The sequence below is a fragment of the Phycodurus eques genome, chromosome 15, assembly GCF_024500275.1.
Source record: "Phycodurus eques isolate BA_2022a chromosome 15, UOR_Pequ_1.1, whole genome shotgun sequence".
In the NCBI taxonomy this organism is placed as follows: domain Eukaryota; kingdom Metazoa; phylum Chordata; class Actinopteri; order Syngnathiformes; family Syngnathidae; genus Phycodurus; species Phycodurus eques.
Genome location: NC_084539.1, coordinates 5,735,206 through 5,762,822, shown reverse-complemented (window position 1 = coordinate 5,762,822; position 27,617 = coordinate 5,735,206). Strand labels below are relative to the sequence as shown.

Sequence of the window (27,617 nt, the reverse complement as noted above, 5' to 3'; positions counted from 1 at the left end):
GAGTGAGGCATGGTACACACATCAGGCAGTGCTTCTTAATAAGAGACAATTTTAACCTGGTGTGGGTTTTATCGTGGCCTTATCCCTTTTTAAGACACCTCCAATCTGGCCTCATTGATTGGACTCCATGTTGGCTCACACCTGCCTTGATTAGCTCTTTGAGAATCTGAATATATATGTATATTTATTTATTTATATCTGAATATGTTACACAGTTTAGAAGGTAGCACCTTTTGTTTTAGCCATCCCATGTTTCATATATATATATATATATATATATATATACATACACACACACACACACAGAAATAATACATGCACTCATGGCAAAAAATACTGGTGCCAATGTTTTTTGTTTGTTTGTTTTTTTAAACGGGAAAAGTTTGCTCTGTCAGACAGTCTAGGAAAAAAAAGTGTCGTTTCTTTTTATACATTCATGGCTAAAAACATGGGCATCCCAGGGGTGCCAATGTATTTGAGCATGACTATATATAGTATATAATGTTTCAAGTCAAACAGTAAGTCAAGTTTACACAAGACTCATTTTGTGTGAACAAGCTCATTTGGCTGTCCAGCAAAAGAAAATAGGGAAAATAAATACTGTACAAACTGAGAATAGAGGAAAATCAAATAACGCCAACAGAATACACTCCTCTCCTCAAGTATTCAAACAGTGGGGCCAATTCCTTTATTTTTGCTGGAGGAGTCATTCAGATATAAATATGGAAATAAAAATTTACTATGTTACACAGTTTAGAAGGTAGCACCTTTTGTTTTAGCCATCCCATTTTTCATGTCACCTCAAGCATTGAAATGTGACCGACGGGTGTTTTGTTGCCCAAGAATGTAATTTGCATTGATTATTCATATACAGAAGGTGGTCCACGCTCAGTTTTAGATATGGCTTTTGTCTACCGCTTATCCCCACTAGGGTTGCGGGCATGCTGGAGCCTATCCCAGCCGACTCTGGGCGAGAGGCAGGGCACGCCCTGAACTGGTCGCCAGCCAATCGCAGGGCACATACACGCAAACAACCATTCGCACTCACAAACACACCAATGGGCAATTTACAGAGAGACTGCATTCAGCCACTATGGCCCGTGCCTTTGGAAAAGCCTACAAGAGGACATCAGGACCGCAGTCTGTTAAAGTTTTTAAACAAAGCACTTTGTGTTGCATTTTAATGTATGAAAAGTACAATATAAATAAATTGGATTTTTGATTTGATTTCAAACAAAAAGACAGCGATAGTTAATCAGTCCTGTTATTTTAACAACGTACTGCTTAAGCTTGGAAACAAGCTTTTATTTTCAGTACGATACGCTCAGAGAACAGTATGCCGCTGTTCTATAGATCAACATGCAGCCTAAGTCATTAAAACGGCACCACTTCATAAGGAGTGTCCCTTCGTGAGAAGTTGTAATCATGGTGCTTTATGAGGGAAGATAAAAGTGGCAGCTGAGGGGAAGAAAACCTACTCCCAAGCACTAGTACATAGCTCGAATATGGATCAGCTGGTATTTTCACATTCCCTAAATGAAATCCCCAGATTAATTTTTTTCCTGTTCCCTCTGACGATCTGCCTTTTTTTTTTTTTATTCATGGTCAGCCATTTATTTGTAAATATATTACATCAAGATACTGGTATCAATGTTCCTTTCAGCACACAGAAGCCACCGTTGGACGAAATATAATTGAGGACGAAACTAATTACTCAAAAATAATTGCCATGCTTCCTGTATTGGTGGTGATACAGTAGCATGTGCTTTATTGGCTTTAGGCACATTTTTAATGTTTATCGGTCTCAGCTACACATCGTCAAGACAGGAACTCGGTCCTAATGGGAACACACAGCCGAGCTCGTACCACCACCCGCAAACAACAGTTAGCACACTACAGCATCAGAACCATAATAGGTCACAGAGAGAGAACTCAAAACAAACATGCAACCAGTAAATGCAACAATCTACAAAAAGAGAAAAGAAAGGATTGCTCTATTGATTGATTTTGGTATTGCATACCAGGTGATGAACCTTGTAATCAATCACCCTTTCAACTACCGGAGACAAATTCCTTGTGTGTTTTTTGGACTTGGTAAATAAAAATGATTCTGATTCTGATTTCCTGGTGAGATATTAGGTGAACACCCAACCACAGTGGAGAGACTCAGGAATCAATTAAGTAATTAATTAATAGAGCCTATAACTACCTGTACAAGAGGTATAGCTTAAGAAAATTTATCTGTGGGTGGGAAAGAGACCTCAGATTCAGTTCAATCAAGTGAGAGGAATCGGCCTCACTGCTCAAAACATTTTGGAAGGTCGTGCAACCTGAGAAATTGTTCTAAATCAGAGGGTTTAATGGCCTTAAATTAGAGATAGACCATTATCAGCCGGGCGGATGTTGAGCATTTTGATGCATATCGGCATTGGCCTTTAAAAAAAAAAAAAAAAGTGTATATATATATATATATATATATATATATATATATATATGCTGACCCTGAGAACTCCCTACACTTTTTGTTTGAACTTAAAACAAAGATAAGTAAAAGATTAACATTTCAGTTACATATAATTTTATTTAATTGTTACTGTAATATAAACTTTAGGGAGCTATTTATTTGTTTAAGCTTTCAGTTAAATTTATCAGACATGCTGCTGAGCCTGAACCCTAAACTTTGATGTGATGTTTGATAGATGTCAATTATCTAAGATTTTTTTTTAAATATATTACAAATGGCTTATATGATGGGTTAAAGTCTGCATTATTCAAAATTTTGACAGCAATATTTTTCCTTTTATAGCAAATGAATATCAGATCCAAAAAACGTTTCGCAGCCTCCTGTATGACTACTACTACTACTAATCAGTATCAGTATTGGCCCTGAAAAACAAATGCATAAATTTAAGACAAATGTACTGGTATGGAATTAATTTAATACCTTAAACTTCTCTGATTCAATTTTACTCTGGGTTGTGGCTAATTTCTAGACTTTAGAATCCTTAGTCACATGCAGCTTGTACTACAAATGCTACATATGATGATGCAAAGGCTGAGGGAAATGAGCTTAGTGGTGGAAGTGGTTGAAAAGATGAAAAACAGCCTTCTTGTGGAAAGGGGTCTTGGTTTTATTGGTTTTTAATTCCTCCATGTTAGAATTAATATGTCCAAAATGTTTGTAGAATATTTGTGAATATTTCTTTTTTTAAATATAAGTTTCTGCTGATACAATTGATGGTTTGTTTAATCAGTTTCACCAAGCAAAAAAAAAAAAAAAAAAAAGCATTCCCTGTCAATGGACTTGATAGAAACAGTCTGTCTGTCACGTTCCTTGTTGGTAAGGCTGCACGATTATGGTGAAAATAATAATCACTATTATTTTTATCAATATTGTAATCACAAGGCGGCACGGTGGACGACTGGTTAGAGCGTCAGCCTCACAGTTCTGAGAACCCGGGTTCAATCCCCGGCCCCGCCTGTGTGGAGTTTGCATGTTCTCCCGGTGCCTGCGTACGTTTTCTCCGGGCACCGGTTTCCTCCCACATCCCAAAATAAAAAAAATGCATGGTAGGTTAATTGACAATTCTAAATTCCCCGTAGGTGTGAATGTGAGTGCGAATGGTTGTTATTTTGTATGTAGCCTGCAATTGGCTGGCAACCAGTTCAGGGTGTACCCGCCTCCTGCCCGATGATAGCTGGATAGGCTCCAGCATGCCCGCGACCCGAGTGAGGAGAAGCGACTCAGAAAATGGATGGATGGATGGAAATGTACCCAAAAAAATTCAACTTTACCAAGGGCTAACTGAATAAATATACTATTACAAAGTGCAATAACAAACTGCAACTTAATGGAAGTAAATACAGTTTATGCTTTATGTTAATTGTGCAGCCCTAGTTGTCGGCTTCTAGCCCTATAGTGGCTCCACAAACCACAACTAAATTACTAACTGCCAGCTTGTCCAGCAGCCAGTTGGAAAAAGTGTAGCTTTGCTTTGCTCATCTTTTAAATAATGAACCTGCTGCGATGTAAACATCAACACTAATATCTTTACCATTGTTTAAAAGCTCAACAATGTGAGTGTACTTGCAAAAAACAAAAAAAAACAAAAAAAAAAAAAACATATTGTGATCGGGAAAACAAGACTGTTTGCAGTGGCTGTGCAGGAACTACAGTATGTGGTATTTAATTCAGAATAAGTTCAGAATAGCTAGTCTTGCTGATGAGTCCCCTCCAGTCCATCTTTTCAAGGCACAGAACAGCGAGTCGTTAACCTTTTTGCTGTAAAAACAGTTATTCCTTACAACCATTTGACCTCACATTCACATCTAGGGGCAATTTAGAGTCTTCAATTAACCTACCACGTATGTTTTTGGAATATGCGAGGAAACCGGAGTACCCGGAGAAACCCCATGCAGGAACGGGGAGAACATGTAAACTCCTAACAGGCGAGGCTGGATTTGAACCCCGGGACCTCAGAACTGTGAGACAGATGTGCTAAGCAGTCGGCCCCATATACAGTGCCGTGAACAAGTATTGCCCCCCCCCCCACCCCTCTCAAATTCTTATCTTTTTTTTCCTTTTGCATAGTTTCCCCACTTTAATGTTTAAGATCATCAAACAAGTGTAAATATCAGACAGTTATAACCCAGGTGAACTTCAAACGCTGTTTTTCATTTATTAAGGAAAACCTAATCGCTAACCACTAAACCTGTGTGAAAAAGTAATGGCATCCTAAACCTAATAACTGGTTGGGCCATCCTCAGCAGCAACAACTGAAATCAAACATTTTCTACAACTGGCAATGAGTCTTTCACATCTCTGTGGAGATATTTTAGCCCACTATTCCTTGCACAATTGTTTGAATTCTCCAAAAAAAATGAGGGTTTTTAGCATGAATGGCCTTTTTAAGGTCATGCCACTGCATTTCAATCAGATTCAAGTCTGGACTTTGACGAGGCCACTCCAAAACCTTCATTTTGTTTTTTTAAGCCATTCAGAAGTTGACTCGCTAGTGTGTTTTGGATGGTTACCCTGCTGCAGAACCCAAGTGCGCTTCAGCTTGAGGTCACAGACTAATGGTTGAACATCCTCCTTCAGGATTTTCTGTTAAAGAGCAGAATTCATGGTGCCATCAATTACCGCAAGTTGTCCAGGTTCTGAAGGAACAAACCAGCCCAAGACCATCACACTACCACCACTGTGTTTGACTGTTTGTATGATGTTCTTATTCTGAAAAGACACACACCTTCCAAAAACCTCAACTTTCATCTCGTCAGTCCATATTATATTCCCCAAAAGTCTTGGGAATCATTCTGATGTTTTTTTTTTTTTTTGCAAAATTAAAACAAGCCTTTATGTTCTTTTTTGTCAACAGTGGTTTTCACCATGGATGCCATTTTTGTCCAGTCGCTTCTCTATTGTTGTGTTGTGAACACCAACCTTAACTGAGGCAAGGGAGGCCTACAGTTCTTTAGAAGTTGTCCTAAGTTGCTTTGTGACCTCCTGGATGAGTCATTGCTGTTCTGTTGGAGTAATCTTTGTAGGTCAGCCACTCCTGGGAAGGTTCAACACTCTTCCATGTTTTCTCCATGTGAGGATAATGGCTCTCCCTATGGTTCGCTGGAATCCTAAAGCTTTAGAAATGGCTTTTACAACCCTTTCCAGACTGATAGATGCCAATTACTTTATTTCTTAACTGTTCTGGAATTTCTTCGTATCAAGTCATTTTGTTGCAGCTTTTTTAGATCTTTTGTCTTACTTGATTTTGTCTTTACAGATACTGTTTAAGTGATTTCTTGATTGAAGAGGTCTGGAGGTAATCAGGCTTGGGTGTGATCAGTGAAAATTAACCAAAATTATGACTAAAATTGTGATTAGCAATTAGTAGAACAATAGTAATTAATTAATGATATAACAAGAGGGGTGATTGCTTTTTCACACAGGGCCAGGTAATTTTGAACAGTTTTTTTCCCCCTTGATGAATGAAATCATCATTTAAAAACAACATTTTCTGTTCACTTGGGTTATATTTCTCTGATATTTCCTTTTGTTTGATGATCTTAAACAAAGTGGGAAACCAACGCAAAAATATAAGAATTTGAGAACGGGGACCTATACATTTTTACGGGCACTGCAAATATACACACATACAAACTGTATGCATGGTGCAACCAGTGCAAAAGTTAGTGTAGAGCCCTGCATGTAAACATTTTTAAATACCATACTACAGCATGTGTCTCATGAATGGATTACTGTACATTGTGATGCATCTAATCTAACCTTAGAAGCAGTAGTAAGCACTGCACTTCAATTTCTGTGGACTGTTATACAGTGCCTGAATTTGATTTGTGGGTGGTTGTTCATCTGTTAGAAACTTAATACATTTTTGGGGGTATATTTTGTTGAATTTTTATTACACCATACGTATTGTGATCTCATACTAGACGAATCCCCTGAATAAAAACAAATACTTAAACTAATTTTCAAAAATAATAATACAAGGAAGCATTAAAGCTAGCAATAAAAACTGACAAACTTGCTCTAAAATGTTTTAAAACTAACTGAAATTGACAAAGAAAAGTCAAACTTAAAAAAGTATAATAACCCTGACCCCCACTTGGGGATAAATAAAGTTGTTAGAATCTTGACTCTTGAAGTAAGATCAATTTAGCACATACAATGTGATACGTGTGTGACATGAACTGCGGTGGCTGATTTTGCATTTTTAAATACCGTGTCTCAAATGCAGGGATAAACCTGCATCGCTGTGCGTAATGATGACGGAGGTTCTTTTTGAAGACGAGGACGCGTAAGCAAAAGAGGGGCGACAGGTTAAATTGATCTTTTCCACTCACCTGTACATTTTTAAAGTGCTAAAAACAACAATTATAGCAACATATCTGTTGGAGCAATGCATTCTTAGAACTTCTGAATGATCTAAGGGCTGACTTGGAGCCAGTCACAAGAGAAAGTCATGCCACATCACCAGACAAAACTCCTTTCAACTCAGCATTTTCTTGTGTCTGGGTCATGTCTCTGCGCACTGCGGCAATTGGTGCTGGCTTCTCCCAGAGCAGTTTTTCTGGCTGTCCCAAGTTTTAAACGCAATATTACACAAGATGGGAAGATGCTCAACAACCAATTCTCACACACTGATTGAGTTAATCAAACAAAATATGTTTTTTATGAGGTAGCTTGCGTTCACAAAATTATCCGTGAAATACATTTCTGTGACTCAGAAATATTCTATTCCACTAACACTTCCAATTCCATCACTTCAAACTTCAATTTGGGCTTTTACATGGTGAAAAACATCAGATTTACCTAAAGCACAAAACCCTCAATTAAATAGGGAGGTCTCCACAACTTTTACAGCTGTTGCCCAGTACACCGCAATCTCAGTAGATCTCAGAACAAACAGCCTGTTGGAGTGGCCATGCATTTTATTGCCCCCAATTTGGAATCTTAGTAAATCAGGCCCTAAATGTCATACAAATCAGTACACACCAGGGCTGCAGGGTAGTGGTAGACACCAATTTTAATATGTTAACTGCTTGTTTGTTTGTTTTTTATTTGTGAGACCCCACACACGGCAAGGGGAAAAATATTGTGATTTACTGTTCTTCTAGTGTGTGGTGTTTTTAATGACCAACACAGCACACCACAACGGACCTTGACCCTGCCAAAGTTTTATTAAGACGTAGTCCTGTGATACAACATCATGCAGGAAGCTTCTACATATAATCAGTCCTGGCGTTGTGTGAAAAATAAATGTCAAAATCAAATGTCATATCTATAGAAATGTGTTGCATGTGAACTTTAGAAATTTTACATCGGTTATCTCCCACGTAGCATTGCAGCACACAACACCCAGTTGAAGAGAGTCAGTTTGGTTTTGTCCACAAACATTAGTTTGCAACAAATTGGATTTCCCTTTAGAATTAGGCACTGCAGCGGTCCAACACTAATGATTTTTATAGATCAAACATTTGGTATTTGAAACTCTTCATAACAGTTTGTTGAAAATCTTAGACTTTGCATACAATTTATTGTTAAAACCAGAAAGCATCCTGCCCCAACTGTTGATCCAAAATTGGGGACAATCTATAGCAACTGAGGTTGTACATTCCACGTGTTGCCTTATTATCCCATTTACCGCGAGTTACTGTCGTCAAAACCGAACTGAACTGCAAATCTTATGTTAAGACACACATTTAGCATCAGTTTATTGTTTTTTTCCCCTCTTTTTAAACACGTCGGTTCGTTGCATGCGCAGCGCGTGCTATTAGAAAAAGAGCTTTGAGATGGTGCAGAGCCGCTGTTCTCCACAGCTGAGCCCCAATGAGTCCTGCGCCTGCCGGGTTTATGACTCATAGCCTGCCGCTGACTGATGCTCGGAGCTACAAGTAACACGGAAACGCAACAGTAACCAACCCCAGGCAGCTGCATCGAGCGGATTGCGGAGGTGTTTGGTCTCCTTTTCTTACCTTTGACGTGAGACAAGCAAACTCAGACCTTCCTCGCAGGTGGCTGCTGCTGCTGCTGCTGCTCCTCTCTGGCCAGTTCGTCTCCTCTTCCTCCTCCTCCAAGACGTCGCATCGCTCCCACGGTCCTTATGGAGAGGGAATTCCGCGCACTGAAGTCGGTGGAAGTGTCTAGTGAGGAGGGACACGTCCTACCAAGTGCAAGAGGACCTCAGAATTATGGAGGAAGCTCGGTTTCCTGGGTTGGAGGGTTGACGTTCTTGACGCATTCAGGAACACCTCGGAAACATGGAATTTCACTCGCCGTGCGTTTTGGTGGCGGCTTATGAAGAAAACAACAGTCAGTGAATATAGTAGAGTATAGTCTTTTCCACGTGAGAATAAATACATTCAAATGCATTAGGCTCATATTTTCAATCTAATGGCCTGAGCTTATATTTCAACAGATGGTGAACATATATTTTAGTTTTTTTGTTTTGTTTTTTTTACAGATCTTTAACACGATGCCACCTCAATATTTGCATTTACAAAGCATCTAAGTAGAAGCAATTAAACGTGTTAGTGCAATGGTGCTGTATGAACCCACTAAGTAAAGACTCATTTTCTCTGGATTTAAGGTTTATGTGTCTGGCTATATGAAGGAAATTGCAGAAAATTTTGAATGAGAACAAAGCACTCAGATCACAATAAAGGAAAAAAATGAATGTGTGTGTGTGTGTGTTTGTGTGCGCGTGCGTGCCCTGTGTATATAAGTCAGATAATTTACTTAATGATACTGGCATTGGTGAACATGCTCCTTCCTGACCACTCATTTGTGATGACCGACTATCACATTACGTACAGATACAACTCAATAAATTTGAATATTGTTCAAAAGTTCATTCATTTCTGTCCTCATACATGATCTAGAGTCATTAAACACTTTGAAAAAAATGTTTTTTTTTTTGAGAGTGTAAATTCAAGCCTAATTTCTACATTAAAAAGCAAAAATAATGTCCATTGTTTTTTTATTGTTACATAAAATTCTAGTTTCTAGAGATGGTGAATTTTGGGTTTTCATTTGCTGTAAGCTATAATCATCAAAATTATACATATATATATATATATTTTTAAACATGAAATATTTCACTCTGAGTGTGTGTAGTACATCTTTATACTCAGTGGCAGTTCTAGACTGTTTTTAGTGGGGCTGTCCAGACTTAAACCAAGGGTTTTCTTTTTCAGAGTGGCCAGACTACAGCAGTCAATGGGGTGGGGTACTTGCAAGCGCAGGGTTATAGTTTCAAACAAGTTTTTCCTCATGTTTTTGAGACTGTAGGGTAAAAGCTGGCTTTTAGTGTGGACTGAATGGGGGGACAACAATGGTGAAATGCAATGTCAGTATTTTGTGGGTAATAGCCCGTCAGCAACAATGGGGAAAAAAAGAACTACGAAGTAGTTTGTGGACAAGTGAACCTTGTTCACAATTTGGAATTATGCACTATGAGCTGAACTAGTTCATTTTTGGAACAATAAACTGAACATTTAACTAGTTCGCGCACAAAATGAACTTTCCCAACACTGATCCTATATTATTTCACATCACCATATATATATTGCAGGTTTTTTTTTTAATTTTATTTTTTTAATTGAATGTCATTTTATTCCAATATCGTGCAGACCTATTACTTACAGTTCTGAGCTTTCAGGCATTTTGTAGATATGTTTATTTAGTGACATTGTGCACTAGCAAATGAAATATGTATACAATGTATTTTAGTGCTGACAAGAACAAGATTTTCTTTATGCTTTTCCAACTAACTGCTCCTCATTTTAATCTTTAATTGTATTAGTTGCATCTCAGTTGTCATGGATACCACACTTCCTTGCATGATGTGCCTGAGGAAATCTCATTTGTGTGTGTGTGTGCACGCCCACGTGTGTGCATGAGGTGTGCAGAAGACAAACGTGTTAAACTTGAATTCACCTTTGAGTGTGTGCCTCTGTGTAACTGTGTGTGTGCTGATCTCAAGTCATGGTTAACATGTGACCAAACTGTTGCCGTGGAGACATGAAAGCAGCTTTGACGGGTTGTGTTATCATATTACGGAAATAATTATATCATGGCCTTATGTCTGTTGATGTATGCTTGTGCTGCATGACCATTTAATATTTACAGAACTAGTCAAAGGTTAAGACAATCTTCCTCTCTGGATCGAAAAAAAAGTGTGTCTAGACCTGTCAATCATAAATATTGAATAAAAGAAACAACTGTACCATATATCCGTCCATTTTCTAAGGTGTTTGCCTCATTAGGATGTCACCGGTGAGCTGAAGCTTATCCCAGCAGGCTTTGGGCGGCAATCAATAGCAGGGCACATTTAGCTATACAGTATATAGAGACAAACGTACACGTACGGAAAATTTTTAGAGTCTTCATTTAAACTAGCATGGATGTTTTGGGGAAGTGGGAGGACGCAAGACTGGCTGGAGAACTTAACTATATGACTGAACTACAGTATAGAGACTATATGATGCTGATGATGTATTGTATTACCTGCTGAAACTTACATGAATAAACCTCATTGAGCTTTGTCGTGTGAATGAAAGAATGAAAGTACGGCACAAGTAATACAATAACATACAATATCAATCTTCACACTCTGCTAATGTTTATGACTTACCTACTAATTATTTTAGGTTAAATTGCTTAATGCTGCATACTGCTTGCATATCTCTTATCCTGTTTAGGTTCACTGTGAGCTCCCACCTGACTTCAGGCGACTACAAAAAAGGGCGAAAGGCTCACAGACAGCCATTCACACACATTCACAGTCTCTGTCCGGGAACTGCAGCACGTCGCCTGGACAGGACTCAGGCAAATGAACCACTACACCAGAGGTGTCAAACTCATTTTTGTTGCTGGCCACATTGTTCTTATGGTTTCCCTCAGAGAGCCGTTACGACTGTGAAACCATATAAATGTTTGATCGCCTCGTCATATTATTACATATACACAACTAGGTTTTGTTCAACTACTGTTGAAGTTATGGTAAAACATTTTTTTTTTTTAATGCTTGCAATATCTCAATGCTATTCATTGAATATGACAATAAAAAATGTGGGGATAGATTTTAGCAAGAATCGTGGAAGTTGAGATACATGATTTGCTTTTGTGGGCTACATAAAACGACGTGTCGGGCCATATCTGGCCCCCATGCCTTGAGTTTGACACCAGTGCACAAGCTGTCACTGTGTAAAATACATTACAACGGTGTATGACATTAAGTCAACAATGTGGTAATTTAACCTAATAAAGTGGTTTCTTGACTTACGAGTGCTCCAACTTGTGGGTTTTTTTGTTGTTTTTTGTCACCTGGTTGATATTTTGCTTTAAACTTTGAGTCAAAATTTGAAATTATGAGCAAGCTTCAGCTACAGCACCAGTGGACCACTCAAGTGCATGCTCTTGCTCTTTCAACCATTTATTGAATGGTACCAACAGTCAAACAAACAAACAAACAAAATGAGAACACTTGCAAACAGCTTTAGTAGGCTAAAACTCACATCCAAATTGTCACGCAGATACTAACTACCAATTTTCCTGATATCACTCATGCCACCCCCTTAAAGGCACACATCCAGCACTCAGTGGCTGTGTGTGTGTTTGTGTGTGTGTGTGTGTGAGTTGGGGGGGTTGGATTAGCACGTACCACAAAAGATGCATGTTTTGCAGTTAGGAATGACCATAAAATAGGGCTAGTGTGGGCTAATATCCACAGCCAAAACAATAACAAAAACACCTTAAACTTACCACAAGCTGTTTTCTCAACTTAAGTAAGTGGGACGGAATATCCACGTTTGGGCAGACAGTGCCAGGAAAATAATACAATGCATGAAAGCTGTTGTTTTGGTCGTCTAATATGTAAACACAGTCGCGGGCCATTGCCTTCTATGGGAACGATGCAGTGATTTCTCCAGATTCTCTGAACCTTTTGATGATATTATGGACCGTAGATGATGAAATCCCTAAATTCCTTGCAATTGTACGTTGAGGAACATTGTCCTTAGACTGTTCAACTATTTTCTCACGCACATCTTCGCAAAGAGGTGAACCTCGCCCCATCTTTACTTGTGAATGACTGAGCAATTCAGGGAAGCTCCTTTTATACCCAATCATGGCACTCACCTGTTCCCAATTAGCCTCTTCACCTCTGGGATGTTCCAAACAGGTGTTTGATGTGCATTCCTCAACTTCTTTTTTGCCCCCTGTCCCAGCTTTTTTGGAATGTGTTGGAATTAGGGTTGTAATACAGCACACAAAAATAGAAATTAATTCAATAAATATACATTCAGATTCATATTTAATATTGGTATACAGTTGAATACCTAATGTCCAGTATAATCCATGCACAGTGGCGGTCCATTACCTTGATCTAAAGTAAGGTTATGATAAATTTGTTGATTCCGTAATAGTACTTACAAAACTCGCTCAGTCAGGGATGGGCGGAATCTTCCGTGGATCTTTGCGTCAACTCGGACTGCTTTAACTGAAGCGCAAGAAAACGCGGAAGTAAACTTCGATTCTTTTTTTTTTCCGTTGGTGGTTTTAACGTCGCTCATTATCAAAACAAACAAACATTTGAAGAAATACAATGGCAGTCAATGCGGTTCATTTGGAGTCGGATGCGTTCCTGGTGTGTATGAATCACGCTTTGAGCACGGAAAAAGAAGAGGTGATGGGTTTGTGTATCGGAGAAGTGGAAGTCACCCGGATCGTTCACATCCACTCTGTCATCATCCTCCGCCGCTCGGACAAGAGGAAAGACCGAGTGGAGATCTCCCCGGAGCAGCTGTCGGCCGCCTCCACGGAGGCGGAGAGGCTGGCCGACATGACGGGCAAGCCGATGCGAGTGGTGGGCTGGTACCACTCCCATCCGCACATCACCGTGTGGCCCTCGCACGTCGACGTGCGGACTCAGGCGATGTACCAAATGCTGGATCAGGGCTTTGTGGGCCTTATCTTCTCCTGCTTCATCGAGGACAAGAACACCAAGACGGGCCGCATCCTTTACACCTGCTTCCAGTCGGTGCAGGCCCAAAAGGGTTCTGAGTACGAGCGTGTGGAGATCCCGATCCACGTCGTTCCCCGCGAGGCCATCGGTAAAGTGTGCCTGGAGTCGGCGGTGGAGCTGCCGCGGATTCTGTGTCAGGAGGAGCAGGATACATACCGCAAGATCCACAGCCTGGCCCACTTGGACCCGGTAACCAAGATCCACAACGGATCCGTATTCACCAAGAACCTGTGCAGCCAGATGTCGGCGGTGAGCGGGCCTCTGCTGCAGTGGCTTGAGGACCGTCTGGAGCAGAACAAGCAGAGCATCGTGGAACTGCAGCGGGAGAAGGAGAGGCTGAAGAAGGAGCTCAGTGCCCTCTTGAGTGGGGAGGGGACGGGATAGGGCCACTCATGAACTTTCTGGTTGTTTTGTCCGCCCCCCATAACTTCCGGCCTGGGCTAGCAGCTAAATGCTAACCTATCTTAACAACCACAGCTGTCCCGTTTTCATGTCGTTGTATAGTTTTGGGGAGTGTAATGTTTAAACCTCCATTTGTCGATGCTCTACCTATGCAGTTGTACCTAATGTCAAGTTTTTGCCCTCAACACAAGGAAGAAAATAGAAACACCCGTACATTGGGGCACTTTATAAGTCAAGGTACTATATTATATGGCCATATCCTTCCAGGCAGTGGTAAAGCTAAATGCTAAGCGAAATTTTGTTTCCGAATGAATTAAAGAAATGTGCCTTTGGAGTAATGGACGTACCCTTGTAACACTATGGAAAAACATTTAGCATTTTTTTCAATATCCTAGTGCACTGAATTGCCAGTGTCTCTACTAGTATGCTATTTGTTCGCAGTCGTAAGACTATTCAGTGCACGAGTAAACAAAACAAAACAAACTAGGGCACACTAGGTAAACGACTCTTAGTAGTCCCATGTTTTTCACTACTGTGTGACATTTATGCACACTATTAGAACAAATAGGGTACACTAAATCTAATCAAACTTTATTTATAACCACGTCATTCAGTGACATGCAACTCAAAGTGCTTTACATAGTTCAAATCAATCAATACATATTAGATATACTATACTAGAACAACTGTGTTACTGGTAAGGCAAAACTGCACTTGTTGACAACTGTGCTACAATTACTTGGAGTGATGTTAAATTTCTACGAGTAAACATCCAGCGCTTCACTAGCAGTATTACTAGCGTACAGTTATAAGCTAGTGCAGTTTTGCCAAACTAGTAACACGTTCTACGAGTGCGCCCTATTCGTTCTACTAGTGTGTGTGCTGAATTGTCTTACTCCTGGGGATGAAATGCGTAGTTTTTGGGCTGATCAAACTGAATGTGAAAATATCTAATTTTAATTTTCATTGCGGATAAAAAAAATCTTCCATTCACTTTTGAGTTTATAGGACTTCAGTTTCAAATAAATTCAATTTCAAATTACACTTCAGATTGTTTGTAATTGCAATGTTTCAAATTAAACAATACAAATTTTAATTCTGTTTTTCTATTTCAGTTTGTAAATGCAATTATTCAAGTGTAGAAATTCAAATACAAACGATTCCAATTCTGTTCCTGCTGGCACATATTTCAGCTCATTGTACTAGTACACAGACAAGCACAATAGTTGGATTTCTGTTACAGCTTAGCTTTTCTTCTACCACTCGAGGCCAACGAAGCTTTCGAAGTGGGGTTGAGTACTACTACTCTTTATTCATATTTTTCACCAGTGCGGCTGCTCATGCTGCCGCTCACAAGTCGGTCTTGGTACTACAACAGACAACTGGTTTATGAGGTGACACATTTTTCTGTGTGGTGTGCTGTGTTTGTCATCTCGAGTACACCATGCAGTTTAAGTGCAGTAACCACACTTTTTCTTTTTTTTTTTCTTTTTTTTTTTTTTTTTAACTCTCCTCCTGATCATGTGTGGGGTCTCACATTAAAAAAAAAAAAAAAAAAAAAAAGATGTTAATGGTATATGTGTAACCCGCTTGACATGCAGTGGTCAAACAGTCCATCTAGCCTGTCCATGTTTGAACAAGAACATAATTTGTTACAGAATGAATTAAAGAAACGTGCCTTTGGAATAGTGGATGTGCACTTGTAGATACTATATACTGTACATAAAGACAAGATGATGTGAAGGAATTCCTTTCATGCCGTGTAGTCAGGATACTATCTGAAGTGAGAATTGAAAAAATTAAAACGTGGTATGCTAACATTTAGTATATATAAAGATTGCAACTTGACCATAGTAAACACAAAGGTAGACCCATTAGAGTTGATTTAAACATTTATTTTGACATGAAAATAACAATAGACAATGAAACACTTAAATCTAGTTTGTCTCCATCATTCATGCAGGTACTCTTTCAGATACCTAATGAGACCAGAAAAATGCTAACTGGTATCTAGTACTAACATAGCAAAGGCAGACTCATGGAATAGATTAACTGATACATCGGCTGAAATAAGTATTTGACCATTTTTTTCTCATCATAAATATATTTCCAAAGGTGCTATTGACATGAAAATTTCATGTCAATTTCAGTAATCCATACATACAAAGAAAGTAGAACAAATAAGATCAGAAATTAAGTTGTGTGTAATAATGTGACATGACACAGGAAAAAAAGTATTGAACATGCCAACTGGTATGTATTTAATACTTTGTACAAAAGCCTTTGTTTGCTATGACAGCTTCAAGGCCCCTCCTGTATGGAGAAACTAGTCACATGCATTGATCTGGTGTGATTTTGGCCCATTCCTCCACACAAGCAGTCCTCAAATCTTGAAGGTTCCATGGGGTTCTTTTATGGACCTTGCGTTTCAGTTCTTTCCATTGATTTTGGATTGGATTCAAGTCAAGTGATTGGCTAGGCCATTCTAGCAGCTTTATCTTTTTTCTTTGAAACCAACTGAGAATTTCCTTGGCAGTATGTTTTGGATCATTACCCTGCTGAAATGTCCATCCTCGTTTCATTTTCATCATCCTCGTAGATGGAAGCAGATTTTTGGCAAGAATGTCTCGGTCTATTTGTCCATTCAGCCTTCCTTTAATAATGTGAAGTTTACCAGTACCATTTGCTAAAAAGCAGCCCCATAACATCATGTTCCCACTTCTGAACTTGACTGTTGGTATGGTGTTTTTAGGGTGATGTGCAGTGCCATTTCTCCTCCAAACGTGGTGTGCATTATGGCATCCAAACAGTTAAATTTTGCTCTCATACGATCAGACTATACTTGCCCAGTATTAAACTGGCTTGTCTAAATGTTGTTCAGCAAAGAGCTTTAAGATGCTTTTTTTCCCCCAGCAATTGGGCCTTGTGTGGTGAGCATGCATACAGGTCATGGCGGTGGAGTACATTACTCACTATTTTCCTTGTGACAACAGTACCTTCTAATTCCAGGTCTTTTTGAAGCTCTCCACAGGTAATACTTGGCTCATGGACAACTCTTCTGATTATTCTTTGCACTCCTGTCAGATGTCCTGCGAGGAGTACCTGATTGAGACAAATTTATGGTGGTATGATTGGCTTTCCACTTGTGTATTATGGCCCCAAACTTTCACTGGAACGTTCAGAAGCTTAGATAGTAACCAATGTTACTATCAACCAACGCCTGTAACCAATGTTATGTTTTGCAACAATTAGTTTGTGCTGGTCTTGAAAGCTCTCTGCTCTTACCCATCATGAGCTGTGCCTTGACTCACACCTTGGCAATGAGACCTTTTTGTAGGCCATCAATTAGGACTGAACCAGCTGATATTCATTTTCACTGACAAGGGGCTGGATTGCTGTTTGATTATTGATAGATTTTAGGTGTTGTCTTGGCTTTCCATGCCTTTTGCACCTCCCTTTCTTCATGTGTTCAATACTTTTTTCCTGTGTCATTTCACAATTTTCCATACAACTTAATTTCTGATCTTATTTGTTCTACTTTCTTTGTATGTATGGATTACTTGGGATGTTCCCAACATCTGGTGAACTGTTCAGGTCTATATCACCAAAAATGGTGACGTGTTAAATATTTATTTCAGCCGCTGTATATCAGTTACTGTTTTTTGTGACACAATGTGTATTTCATTCAGAAAGATCTCAAACATTTGCTTCTCATGAACAAACTGTTGGTGAAGTGTTCACATTTGACTTCTCCCTGAGAAATTATTAAATGCTACCACGACTCCATGGAGATGTTTCAGCGCATTCCAGCTGGTTCAAGACTTAGTCAAATCTAAGTCTATGCGACACAAAAGTGCCTTACTGAGGATGGACAAGTACAATTCCAACCCCTGAAAATGATTGGTCTGATTTGATCACTTTTCCATGAGCTCCCCATTCATTTGTGGAATTACGTTGAAAAAAATTATAACTAGCACAGGTGGCCCTCGGGTTATGTAATTTGTCTACAGTTTAGCAGCAGTCAGTGGTCATGATTTGCTTCATAAGAAGGCCCATAATAATGAAAAAGTAGATTCCATTTTTAGTCATTTGTCTCACTTTCAGTAGTGTCCTCTTCCTTTATACCAGGTTTAAATTTTCCTCGTATTCTGGTACATTTATGGACTGTGGGGGTGGACCGAGGAGGAAGCGGCGGTAGATGTGCATGGCCAGAGGGAAGCATGTGTCCTCCTGTAGGTCCAAGACCACTGATCTCTTTGGATAGCCTCTCTATCTGCTCAGACTGTTTTCTCACCAGCTCCTGAAGACTCCAGATCTGTCCTCTGTCTGCCCGTCTGCTGCAGGCCTGAAGATGCTTGCCCTGAGTACACACAAGTACATCATGAGAACATGCAAACACACTTGAGAGTGGCACATTTGTAATTCAATTACAATTTTCTTTTGTCTTGAGTAAAGTTTCAGCTCCAGCTCCTTCTTCTGTTCAAAGAGGCTATTCAAGCAGAGGAGGCGCTCTGAGTTGCTCCTTGTCATCCCCATCAGCGTTTCACGAGCCTTTTCTACTTTTCTCTAAATATCACACACAGAAAAATAAACAAATAAATAGAAATGTGGAACATATCCAAGAAGACGCACAAAACACACACACACACAGTTTTTAGCTTACATCCCATTGTTGAATGTCTTTGGCATTTGCAATGTCTCGCAAGATTTTTTCCTGCTTCATCTCTGCAACTGTCTTGTTAACACACAGGGTCTGCAGAACCTCCATATCCACCTCTCTCCCAAACCTTGTCATCATCAACTGGTGACACAGCTTCTCTAGCGCTGCACCAAAAGACAAGCAAATTCAAGTGAATATTCCACGTTTGGGAGCTGAAGGTCTTCAGGTGTTTCCCAGCTTTGGTCTTACACTGGATCTCATTGCTCATGTCCTTGCGTTCTTTGATGAGCCTGATATGCTGCTGACGGGCCTGACGGTACACCTCTGTCTGCTGAAGCTTCTCTACCTCCAACTCGTTCACTCGCTCCTGCAGCCGCTGTAGCTCCATCCTAGTGAGAACCAACGCCGGGCTGAGGTCTGAAGGCACTTGGGCGGAGATATCAATCTCAATCTGGGAGTCAGCAGAGAACAGCAGTGGTAGAAGACATGTTAATATTGATGACAACTGTGAACACTTGGCTCGACTTAAAAGTTCATTGAGACAAGTTTTCTTAACCTGGTGCAGCCTGAGAGGAACCACAACCTCTAGTTGGTTCATTTTCTGCTGTTTCTCCCTGTTGACTTCCTCCAAGTCATCCTCTGCTGCCTTAAGACTGATTTTCACTGATTTCATCTGCAAGTCCATAGCTCAAAATTACAGTCAGTACAAAGAAATGTGGAAACTAGGGTTGAAATTACGTGTATAGAGCAGACTAGAGAGAGAGAGAGAATAGAGTATTGAAATTTTCCGACACACTTCACATTTTTAGTTTGTATTATTAGTTTGCCAGTTACTTTAATAAATTACTTTACTTCCATTGAACAACACTTTATCGAGTTCATAAAAATAACTGGAAAGTAAGTAGTAAAAGTGAAGACACATCGATCAGACTCAGTATTAACAAAGGTATATTTACAATTTCAAGTGGACAGCTTGGAAGGCAATAACCGCTGACTATAACGCAATACAAGTTTGAATGTAAAAGATTCAGTAATATTGAGACAGCTGCATGTGAATCCCTGACTATAAGGGGGCTGGGAGTGATGCAGATGTATGCAGCCACATACTTAATAATAAATTGTTTTATTTATTTATTTCTGTATTTGTATTGCGTCACGGTGGCCGACTGGTTAGAGCGTCAGCCTCACAGTTCTGAGGACCCGGGTTCAATCCCCGGCCCCGACTGTGTGGAGTTTGCATGTTCTCCCCGTGCCTGCGTGGGTTTTCTCCCGGGCACTCCGGTTTCCTCCCACATCCCAAAAACATGCATAAATTGGAGACTCTAAATTGCCCGTAGGTGTGCATGTGAGTGCGAATGGTTGTCTGTTTGTATGTGCCCTGCGATTGGCTGGCAACCAGTTCAGGGTGTACCCCGCCTCCTGCCCAATGACAGCTGGGATAGGCTCCAGCACGCCCGTGACCCTAGTGAGGAGAAGTGGCTCAGAAAATGGATGGATGTATTTGTATTTGAATTGTACATTTTTGTCCATTATCATGGCAGCACTGGAACAGATGTGCTTCGAATCTAAATTACTGTGTACTGGCAACGAGTAATTCATTTTGGGATTGAATTGCAAATATTTTTCCTCCTTTGATATTGGACAATAATCCCTGGTTTGAAGATCTGTTGAGAATGTTGACAAAGATAAGAAATCACCTGCAATGCCATGCAATGCCTTTGCGAGGACTACAATAATGTGGAGTCCACACGATTGAAAATGACTGGCCAATAAAACGAATCTCTGACCTTCTTTACAAGGGCGTCACACTCCTTCTCCAGCTGTTCAGCATTCTTCTTCTCCTCTGCCAGCAGCTCTTCCAGATCCAGGCGACGTTCACGCAGCTCCAGTACGTCGTCAAACAGTTTTGGGTCACACCCTGTGTCACATGAATACTTTCAGTGCCATTAATGCTACTGTTTGTAGGTCCAGGTGGACACACCGACATCAAGAATGTGTCTTTGTTCTTTACCTGTCTCATGGTGACTTTCAGTGATATATTTGCAAATAAAGGTTTAGTATTAAGATTGACATATACCTTTGTTTGTAGTTAAGCAACTGAAGACAATTTTGACAAATAATACAATTTAAATAATTTAAATGTTACTGATTTCTTTTTTTTTTAATCCATCCAAAATGAACAAATAAGCGCTTTGGTCTTAAAAATGAAATCAAATGGTGAAAATGTTTTTTTTTCCCCCCAAGCCAAAGACAACATTCAAATGTTCATTTTACAAAGTTGAATATTAATATATACACCCTATGCCGCACCCTCCGCTCAACCTATGTTGCACTGCTAACCATCCCGATGTCAAGCCACAGTCTTCAGCTGCTCAGCACCCAGACTCTAGAACTCCCACATAAAGACACTCAGACTCCATCATCGTGTATCATTGAAATCCCAATTCGAAACTCACTTGCTCAAACTGGCATATTCCCTCTAAATGGACACTGTGAACTTCACTTGTTAATAATATTACTCAAACCGGTTGATCTGTTGTCAAAATATTTGCTGAGCAATTTGATGGTGCACAACAAATCAATGAAATATTTTAGCTCTTTTGATTGAAACCTTTCACACCATGATGTTGCTGGATGGCATGGGGACATAATGATGCACATGTTTATTGAGGGGAACCTTGATGGAGTACTGACCTGGAGGGCATTCTTCCACAGCACCATCTCCATCTAACGCATCCCAATCATCGTCGTCATCATCATCCCAGTTTTCATAATCATCAAAGTCATCATTGCTGTCTTCGTCCTCCTCTGCAAAACAATTTGATCATTTTAATTTATTGCAAAGCAGGACATACAAGTGTCAGATTCTGTGGTTGAAAAGCATCCTATCACCTTCACTTCCTTGCTCCTTCTTCTTGGCACGTTTGATTTTCTTCTTGTAAACTTTGGTCAGATACTCTTCAAAGTTGTTGTCATCACCTAGCAAGGCATGGAAGGCTGCAGTATTAGCTTTCTCTTTCTCCTGACGTTTTGCTATGTCTTTACGCTTCAGTTCCAGCGCCTTCCTATACTTTTCCAGCTCGGACTGTTACAAAAGGGATGGGACAAACACATATATACATTAGGCAACATGGAAAGCTATAAGGCTTGCTTAGATCCTTCTGACAAAGGGCATAAACATAAGTCAAATTCTACAACTTTAGCAAAGGTTTGAAATATAGATTGAACACGACAGGCATGACCCACAGTTTAAAATTAATTAAGAGACAATCTATTGACATATGAATGATTGCCCACCATTAGGTCATCCTCCTCCTTCAGACGTTTGTCAAGTTTGTCCTGCAGAGTCTTCTCACTCTTGTCCACCTCCTTGAGGAGCAACAGCTCCTGATAGAGCGTCAACTGACGGAGATTACCAAGTTTTAGCTTCCAGTCCAGCATCTGTACCTTCTCAAGACACATCAGGTGCTCCTTATCAAATTGATCCACCAAGATCTTCATCTAGTAAATAAATAATACAATAAATTCAATGATTAGGGCTGTTGACCTTGAGATGTTCAGTGCAGTGTGCTCAATAAAAACCTAAACAGACCTGTTCCAGCAGAAAGTCCCGCATGTCTAGCAATGCGTCCTGTTTCATATTTTGGAGCTCTTCATCATTCAGCTCTTCTTCCTCCCCTGCGGTCTCCTCTGGAGATGAACCTGATTCATTTTCCATTTCCTCCAGTAGTTCAATCTCCTTTTCTAGCTCATCCACCACACTCGTTCCACTCTCCTGATCCTCGAGCTCTGCATCCTTTAACCTGTTTGAATATTACAGATTATCTCATTCAAGTGAATTTATCACTCAAAAGTCATATTCTTTTAATATAGTGACATGTAAAACATGTCTCCAGCACCTTTGCTCCCTCAGCACCCTATATCTCTCTAGGATGGCTCGGGTGCATTGCAGGCTCTTCTCAGGTACTTCCTCGAGTCGTACGGTGGGTGGAGGGGGTGGACAGCAGTGGAGCTGTGATGGCAAATGATTCTGGATTCTCTGGAACTGCTTAGCCTGGGTTCCCAGTTTTGACAAAAGGAGAAGTTTGAAGTCCCGCAAGGCCAAAATCTCTCGGTTCATCTCAGTCTGTTTTTCACGTATCTAGTGGGATGGATGCAATCATTTAGAAAAACCTGCTGTGACTGTTTTCATTATTACTGATTAATTTTATTCAACTTGTCTATCATTTTTTTAGGGACTGCCATACAAACTAGTGGATTGCACTAATAGGTGAAACTTTAAGGTAATATTTGGGGAAAATATATCATGTTTAACACTATGGCAAAATGGCACATCACCAGAGAGAGACAATCACAAATGTCAGCTTTTGAAGGATGTAGTGATATGGGGGGGAAAAAAACAAAATACAAAAAAAACAAAATCAGGGCTTTTCCTGCTGTTTTTCAAATGTAACTGAAATATGAATAATTAAAATATCCAAAAGCAACTGTGATTTAGCTATGTATTTTCTCCCAGAAAGGTAATGGTTTACAATTACATAAATTAGTTTTGTTAAATTACGTAATTTCGTTACAGTGAACATCGTTACTTCACAACACTGTGTGTCTAAGTGCTTCCCAACAGCATGTGTGTGTATGTGTGAGAGATTTACATTGTCCTCCAGGTTTATCATCTCAACTTTCTTTCTGTTTGCACTCATTCGTAGGTGTTTTGGCACGGTGAAGTTTTTGTCTGTTTTAAGTTTCAAGTCTCCAATGCGCTCTTTGGCTTCACAGATGGCCTGCACGTCTCGTGGATCTTCACAGTCCTTATGTGGCTTCTCTGCATAACTGAGACCAATGACAAACCACTGAATACAGCTTGAGCATGATCTTAAAGTGAAATCTTCTAGCCCAGAGTAGTAATGTTGTTAAATGCCACACTCACAGTTTGTCCCATTCCTGCTTTCTTTTCGCAATCTTGGCTCGTGCTTGTTCAGCTTTCTCTGCAGCTTTTTGGAGCCTTTCAACCTGCCGATCTGCTACCTGTACCCCAGCACGAGACACAGGGGTAGGAGGCGCATCATCCTCTGGCGAGCACAGATCAGTAATAAAATGTGTATGTTCACTATTTAACATGCAAAACAAAGACATAAAAACTGTCTCACCATCTGTTTCACTACTGTCTTTTTCAGGTTGGTCTGTGGATTTTTGACATTCAGCCAGAGCGGTTTCATTAACACCAGAATTGCTGGAACTGCTCTGCTGTTGGAGCCGAGTTGAAGAAAGACTTGGAATATGGTAGGTTGAGACTCTGTGGTCAGTGCGGATGGCGAACACAGTGACAATTTTAGACTGTGAAGAGCCAATGAACCTGGAAGTAACAAATGCCAACAAGGTTTTTCATTGCAAATGCAGGCTGGATGTCCCTATGTCATTCAAACAAACATGCATAACACAGACTATCACTACCACACTCCATTAAAATGGACTAGTGAATTTCAAAAGCCACAAAGTTGCTTAGTTAAACATTTTATCTGTATTAAATTCAGCGGCTGAAACAAGTAACACGTCACCATTCTTCTCACTAAATATACTTCCGGAGGTGCTATTGACCTGAAAATTTGATGGTGGGAACAACCCAATAAATCCATACATACAAAGAAAGTAGGATAAATAAGATTAGAAATTAAGTTTTGTGTAAAATTGTGAAATGACACAGGGAAAAAGTATTGAACACATGAAGAAAGGGAGGTGCAAAAAAGGCATGGAAAGCCAAGACAACGCCTAAAATTTATCAATAATAATCAAACAGCAATCCAGCCCCTTGTCAGTGCAAATGAAAATGAGCTGGTTCAGTCCTAATTGATGGCCTACAAAAAGGTCTCATTGCCAAGGTGTGAGTCAAGACACATCTCATGATGGGTATGAGCAGAGAGCTGTCAAGACCAGCACAAACTAATTGTTGCAAAACATTGGTTACAGGCGTTGGTTGATAGTAACATTGGTTACTATCTAAGCTTCTCAACGTTCCAGTGAACATGTTTGGGCCCATAATACACAAGTGGAAAGCCAATCATACTGAAATGCAAATGTCTTCAGTATACAACAAAAACAAAGGAATTGACCTTGCCATTCCAATACTTTTGGAATACTTATACACACGGACACACATCGTATATACATACTGCGGCTTCACATTTTTACACACAACTTAATTTACAAGTTTTTTTTTGTTCTACTTTCTTTGAATGATTACTTGGGTGGTTCCCGACATCTGGTGAAATGTTCAGGTCAATTGCACCTTTGGAAGTATATTTAGTGAGAAAAATGGTGACGTGTTAAATAATTATTTCAACCGCTGTATGTGCCCTGCGATTGGCTGGCAACCAGTACAGGATTTACCCCACCTCTCGCACAAAGATAACTGGGATAGGCTCCAACACGCCGGTTGGGAAAATGGATGGATGGATATATGTCAAGGTCTTATGTTTTAAGAAATTAATGTGGTTTTAGATCAGATAAAATATATGTAGTTTTGCTAATTGTACTTGGTTCTTACAAAGGCCAACCAGATAGCTGTTGTTTTAAGAAAAGAAATGCATGTCAGCCAAGACTTATTAGTGATTAGTCATTACAGTACCAGTCTTGTAGCTTTTTGAGTGATAAATGGGAATGCTCCTCTTGCCAACTCATCTGGTACTGGACTTCATTTAATCGCGTAATCTTCTCACTCTCAGCTTGGTCTTCGAAACGTTGGTCCAACAGCAGTTCCTACTTACAAACATATGCATGCAATGGAGCTTAATGCAAAACTTTAATTTATTGGCTCTATCACTCAAGAGCTTTTTAATGGCATCTGTGAAGAGAGCCAAAGGATAGTTGGTAATACATTTGTGCATCTATGATTCATTAAATTCATTACAATTAAATCACTCATCATCACAAAAATGATATGGATCCGTTCGATTTTATGAGAGAAAACAAATGTATAACACATTTGGAGACAAAGCGCTAATGTCTCACACTGCACACTAATGTCATCTACCGTAATCATTACCTGGAAATGTGATAAATATGACAAACAAACAACAGCAAAATGTTCCTTGTAAGTCACTGATGTCTATGCTGTTGCATCAATTTAAATAATTAGATTAAAATAATGTACATCAACTCTTCCCTTATGTAATGCGTGTGTGCGTGCATGCGTACCAGAGGAGTCAGCTGATTGTGTCCTGGCAAGTTAAGGTTTTCATTCAGTAGTATTTTAAACTTGTTCTGGAACGCAGCAAGCCTTTTTCGTTTGGCGAATATCGTCTTGTCAGCTTCCCGACGCCTGCGGTCTTTCTCTAGCTTCTGTTTGGCTGTCTCTATGCTGAGGGAGTACGAATCTGAGTTTAAAAGTTCTGGTTTTATTGAACGGCAGTTCTGAAGTGTTCACTTAAAGAACTCACTTCATCATTTCAATTTAAAAACATTACACACTGTATTTAAAAAATACAAAACAAAGACACAGGGCACTAGCACTGTAAAATTCATACTCAACCTGTAGGCAGCTGGGTCATCAATGTCTTTGGCTAACACCTCATTCTCCAAACCCACCTATTACAAGAAGATAATGATGTCACTTTTAATTTTTTCTTTTTTAATTTTCATTATACAACTATGGTACTCATCTATCAAAAACTAGTGATTTACATCCACTTGAGTGGGGTCCAGGTTGCATGGGGAGCAGTCTAATTGGGGATGCTCAGAATTTCCTGTCTCCAGAAAACTCTTCTAGTCCAACATGTGTGATACTGAAGCATTCCCAGGAGGAGCTGTGAAACATCATACCCCTGCATGTGCTACGTCTACCCTAGTTGGAAATGCACGTTATTGTGCGATGTAAATAAATACAAAATGGCTAAGTACTACCCCCTAATTATTTTTTGACAAAGCAGTCCCGGCTGTACGTTTCGCCTACTTGGGAGGTATTGTATACAGTGGGTAACAACCTAAGACCTATATAAAAAAAGTCTTTGGGAGGCATACCACAAACATTTTTAATTTACTTTAAAATTTTGACCCATTTTACGCCTTTTATAGAGGTCATATTTTAACGAACTCCTCCAAGAGATTTTATCCGATTGACTTCAGATTTCAGGTGTTTCAAGATGTTGAAAATGAAAATCAAAAGCTTTTTATTTCGTCGACCACTGTGGAAGTGGTGGCACGGCGAACTTTGATGTTTCGCTGTGACAACAAAAGCTGTTTTAACTTGACCGCAGATGCTCATATCTTTTCAAAATGTCACACATTTGATGAGAGTCCAGTCCTGAAAACATCTTCACATAATTATTTACTCATAATCATAGCACCACCTACTGGGAAACGTGGCACACATCAAAAGGTCTTGATGTTATTCCTGTAACTTCAGTCAAATGTTACTTGGAAAGAGTAAAATAATGCCGATAGTTTTTCATTTGGCAGGACAGCGGCGGAGGGGTTAGTTAGGCACTGCTGTCCCTCAGCAAGATTAAACTCACACACTCAGAAAACATGCTTCACTGCTGATAAATGTGACAACAGAGAGAAATTCTTTCCCACAGCATCACTACTCTTTAGTCACACCGAGTGAGTGACAGAGGAGGAAGCTGAGCTATAATGAACTGGAATACCGTAATTTCTCGTGTATAATATGCACCCCCAAAGTTGACCTCAAAATTCTGGAAAACCCTTCTACCTATGTATAATGCATTTTTACAATGGATGATTTTGCTTCTACCCATATGATCAAAACATGAAGCCTTAATTTTTTTCTAAGAGTTATTCTTAAGTTAAGCACTTTATTTGAACACATAATACTTTTTTTTTTTTAACTTAATTGCTCTTATTTTGACATTCACAGCCCTACTTTTATTCAGGAAATTAGAAAACACACAGTTGTGCTCATATATTTGATTACTCAGGCAGAATTTGTAACGATGGGTAAAATTTTTTAAAGAAAACATGAAGGACCAGGCGAAGCACATTTAATTTTATTTTAATGGGAT

The 27,617-nt window shown here is 39.6% G+C and overlaps 3 protein-coding genes across 5 annotated transcripts in view; 1 reads left to right on the top strand and 2 right to left on the bottom strand.

The window, feature by feature from the left end:
- The window catches only part of rab27b (RAB27B, member RAS oncogene family), a 65,118-nt gene extending 56,443 nt beyond the window's left edge, over positions 1–8,675 (bottom strand). For 2 of the 3 annotated variants that reach the window (XM_061698595.1, XM_061698597.1), the window contains exon 1: positions 8,491–8,581. The gene's annotated coding sequence lies outside the window, so the exon portion shown is untranslated. Of the gene's footprint in view, positions 1–8,490 lie in introns of all 3 variants that reach the window. The other variant, XM_061698600.1, reaches the window with a different exon arrangement.
- A 4,357-nt stretch (positions 8,676–13,032) lies between these two features.
- brcc3 (BRCA1/BRCA2-containing complex, subunit 3) lies at positions 13,033–15,039 on the top strand. Its single transcript, XM_061697736.1, has one exon. It carries the CDS (start codon positions 13,122–13,124, stop codon positions 13,923–13,925), a length of 804 nt encoding a protein of 267 aa, XP_061553720.1. The 5' UTR covers positions 13,033–13,121; the 3' UTR covers positions 13,926–15,039.
- A 789-nt stretch (positions 15,040–15,828) lies between these two features.
- LOC133413409 (cilia- and flagella-associated protein 44-like) overlaps positions 15,829–27,617 on the bottom strand; it is a 32,429-nt gene continuing 20,640 nt past the window's right edge. The window contains exons 19-35 of the mRNA XM_061697737.1: positions 26,129–26,184; positions 25,795–25,957; positions 25,226–25,356; positions 23,751–23,956; positions 23,531–23,672; positions 23,256–23,433; positions 22,503–22,744; positions 22,196–22,406; positions 21,901–22,104; positions 21,496–21,688; positions 21,298–21,411; positions 20,391–20,521; positions 19,160–19,276; positions 18,853–19,054; positions 18,607–18,767; positions 18,375–18,509; positions 15,829–18,303 (exon numbers count right to left, since the gene is read on the bottom strand). Of these exons, the coding sequence (XP_061553721.1) occupies positions 18,025–18,303; positions 18,375–18,509; positions 18,607–18,767; positions 18,853–19,054; positions 19,160–19,276; positions 20,391–20,521; positions 21,298–21,411; positions 21,496–21,688; positions 21,901–22,104; positions 22,196–22,406; positions 22,503–22,744; positions 23,256–23,433; positions 23,531–23,672; positions 23,751–23,956; positions 25,226–25,356; positions 25,795–25,957; positions 26,129–26,184 (2,865 nt within the window). The 3' untranslated portion in view covers positions 15,829–18,024. The remainder of the gene's footprint in view (positions 18,304–18,374; positions 18,510–18,606; positions 18,768–18,852; positions 19,055–19,159; positions 19,277–20,390; positions 20,522–21,297; positions 21,412–21,495; positions 21,689–21,900; positions 22,105–22,195; positions 22,407–22,502; positions 22,745–23,255; positions 23,434–23,530; positions 23,673–23,750; positions 23,957–25,225; positions 25,357–25,794; positions 25,958–26,128; positions 26,185–27,617) is intronic.

What these genes read in the sequence shown, in the direction of transcription:
- brcc3 (XM_061697736.1), top strand. Translation starts at nt 13,122, where the DNA reads ATGGCAGTCAATGCGGTTCATTTGGAGTCGGATGCGTTCCTGGTGTGT.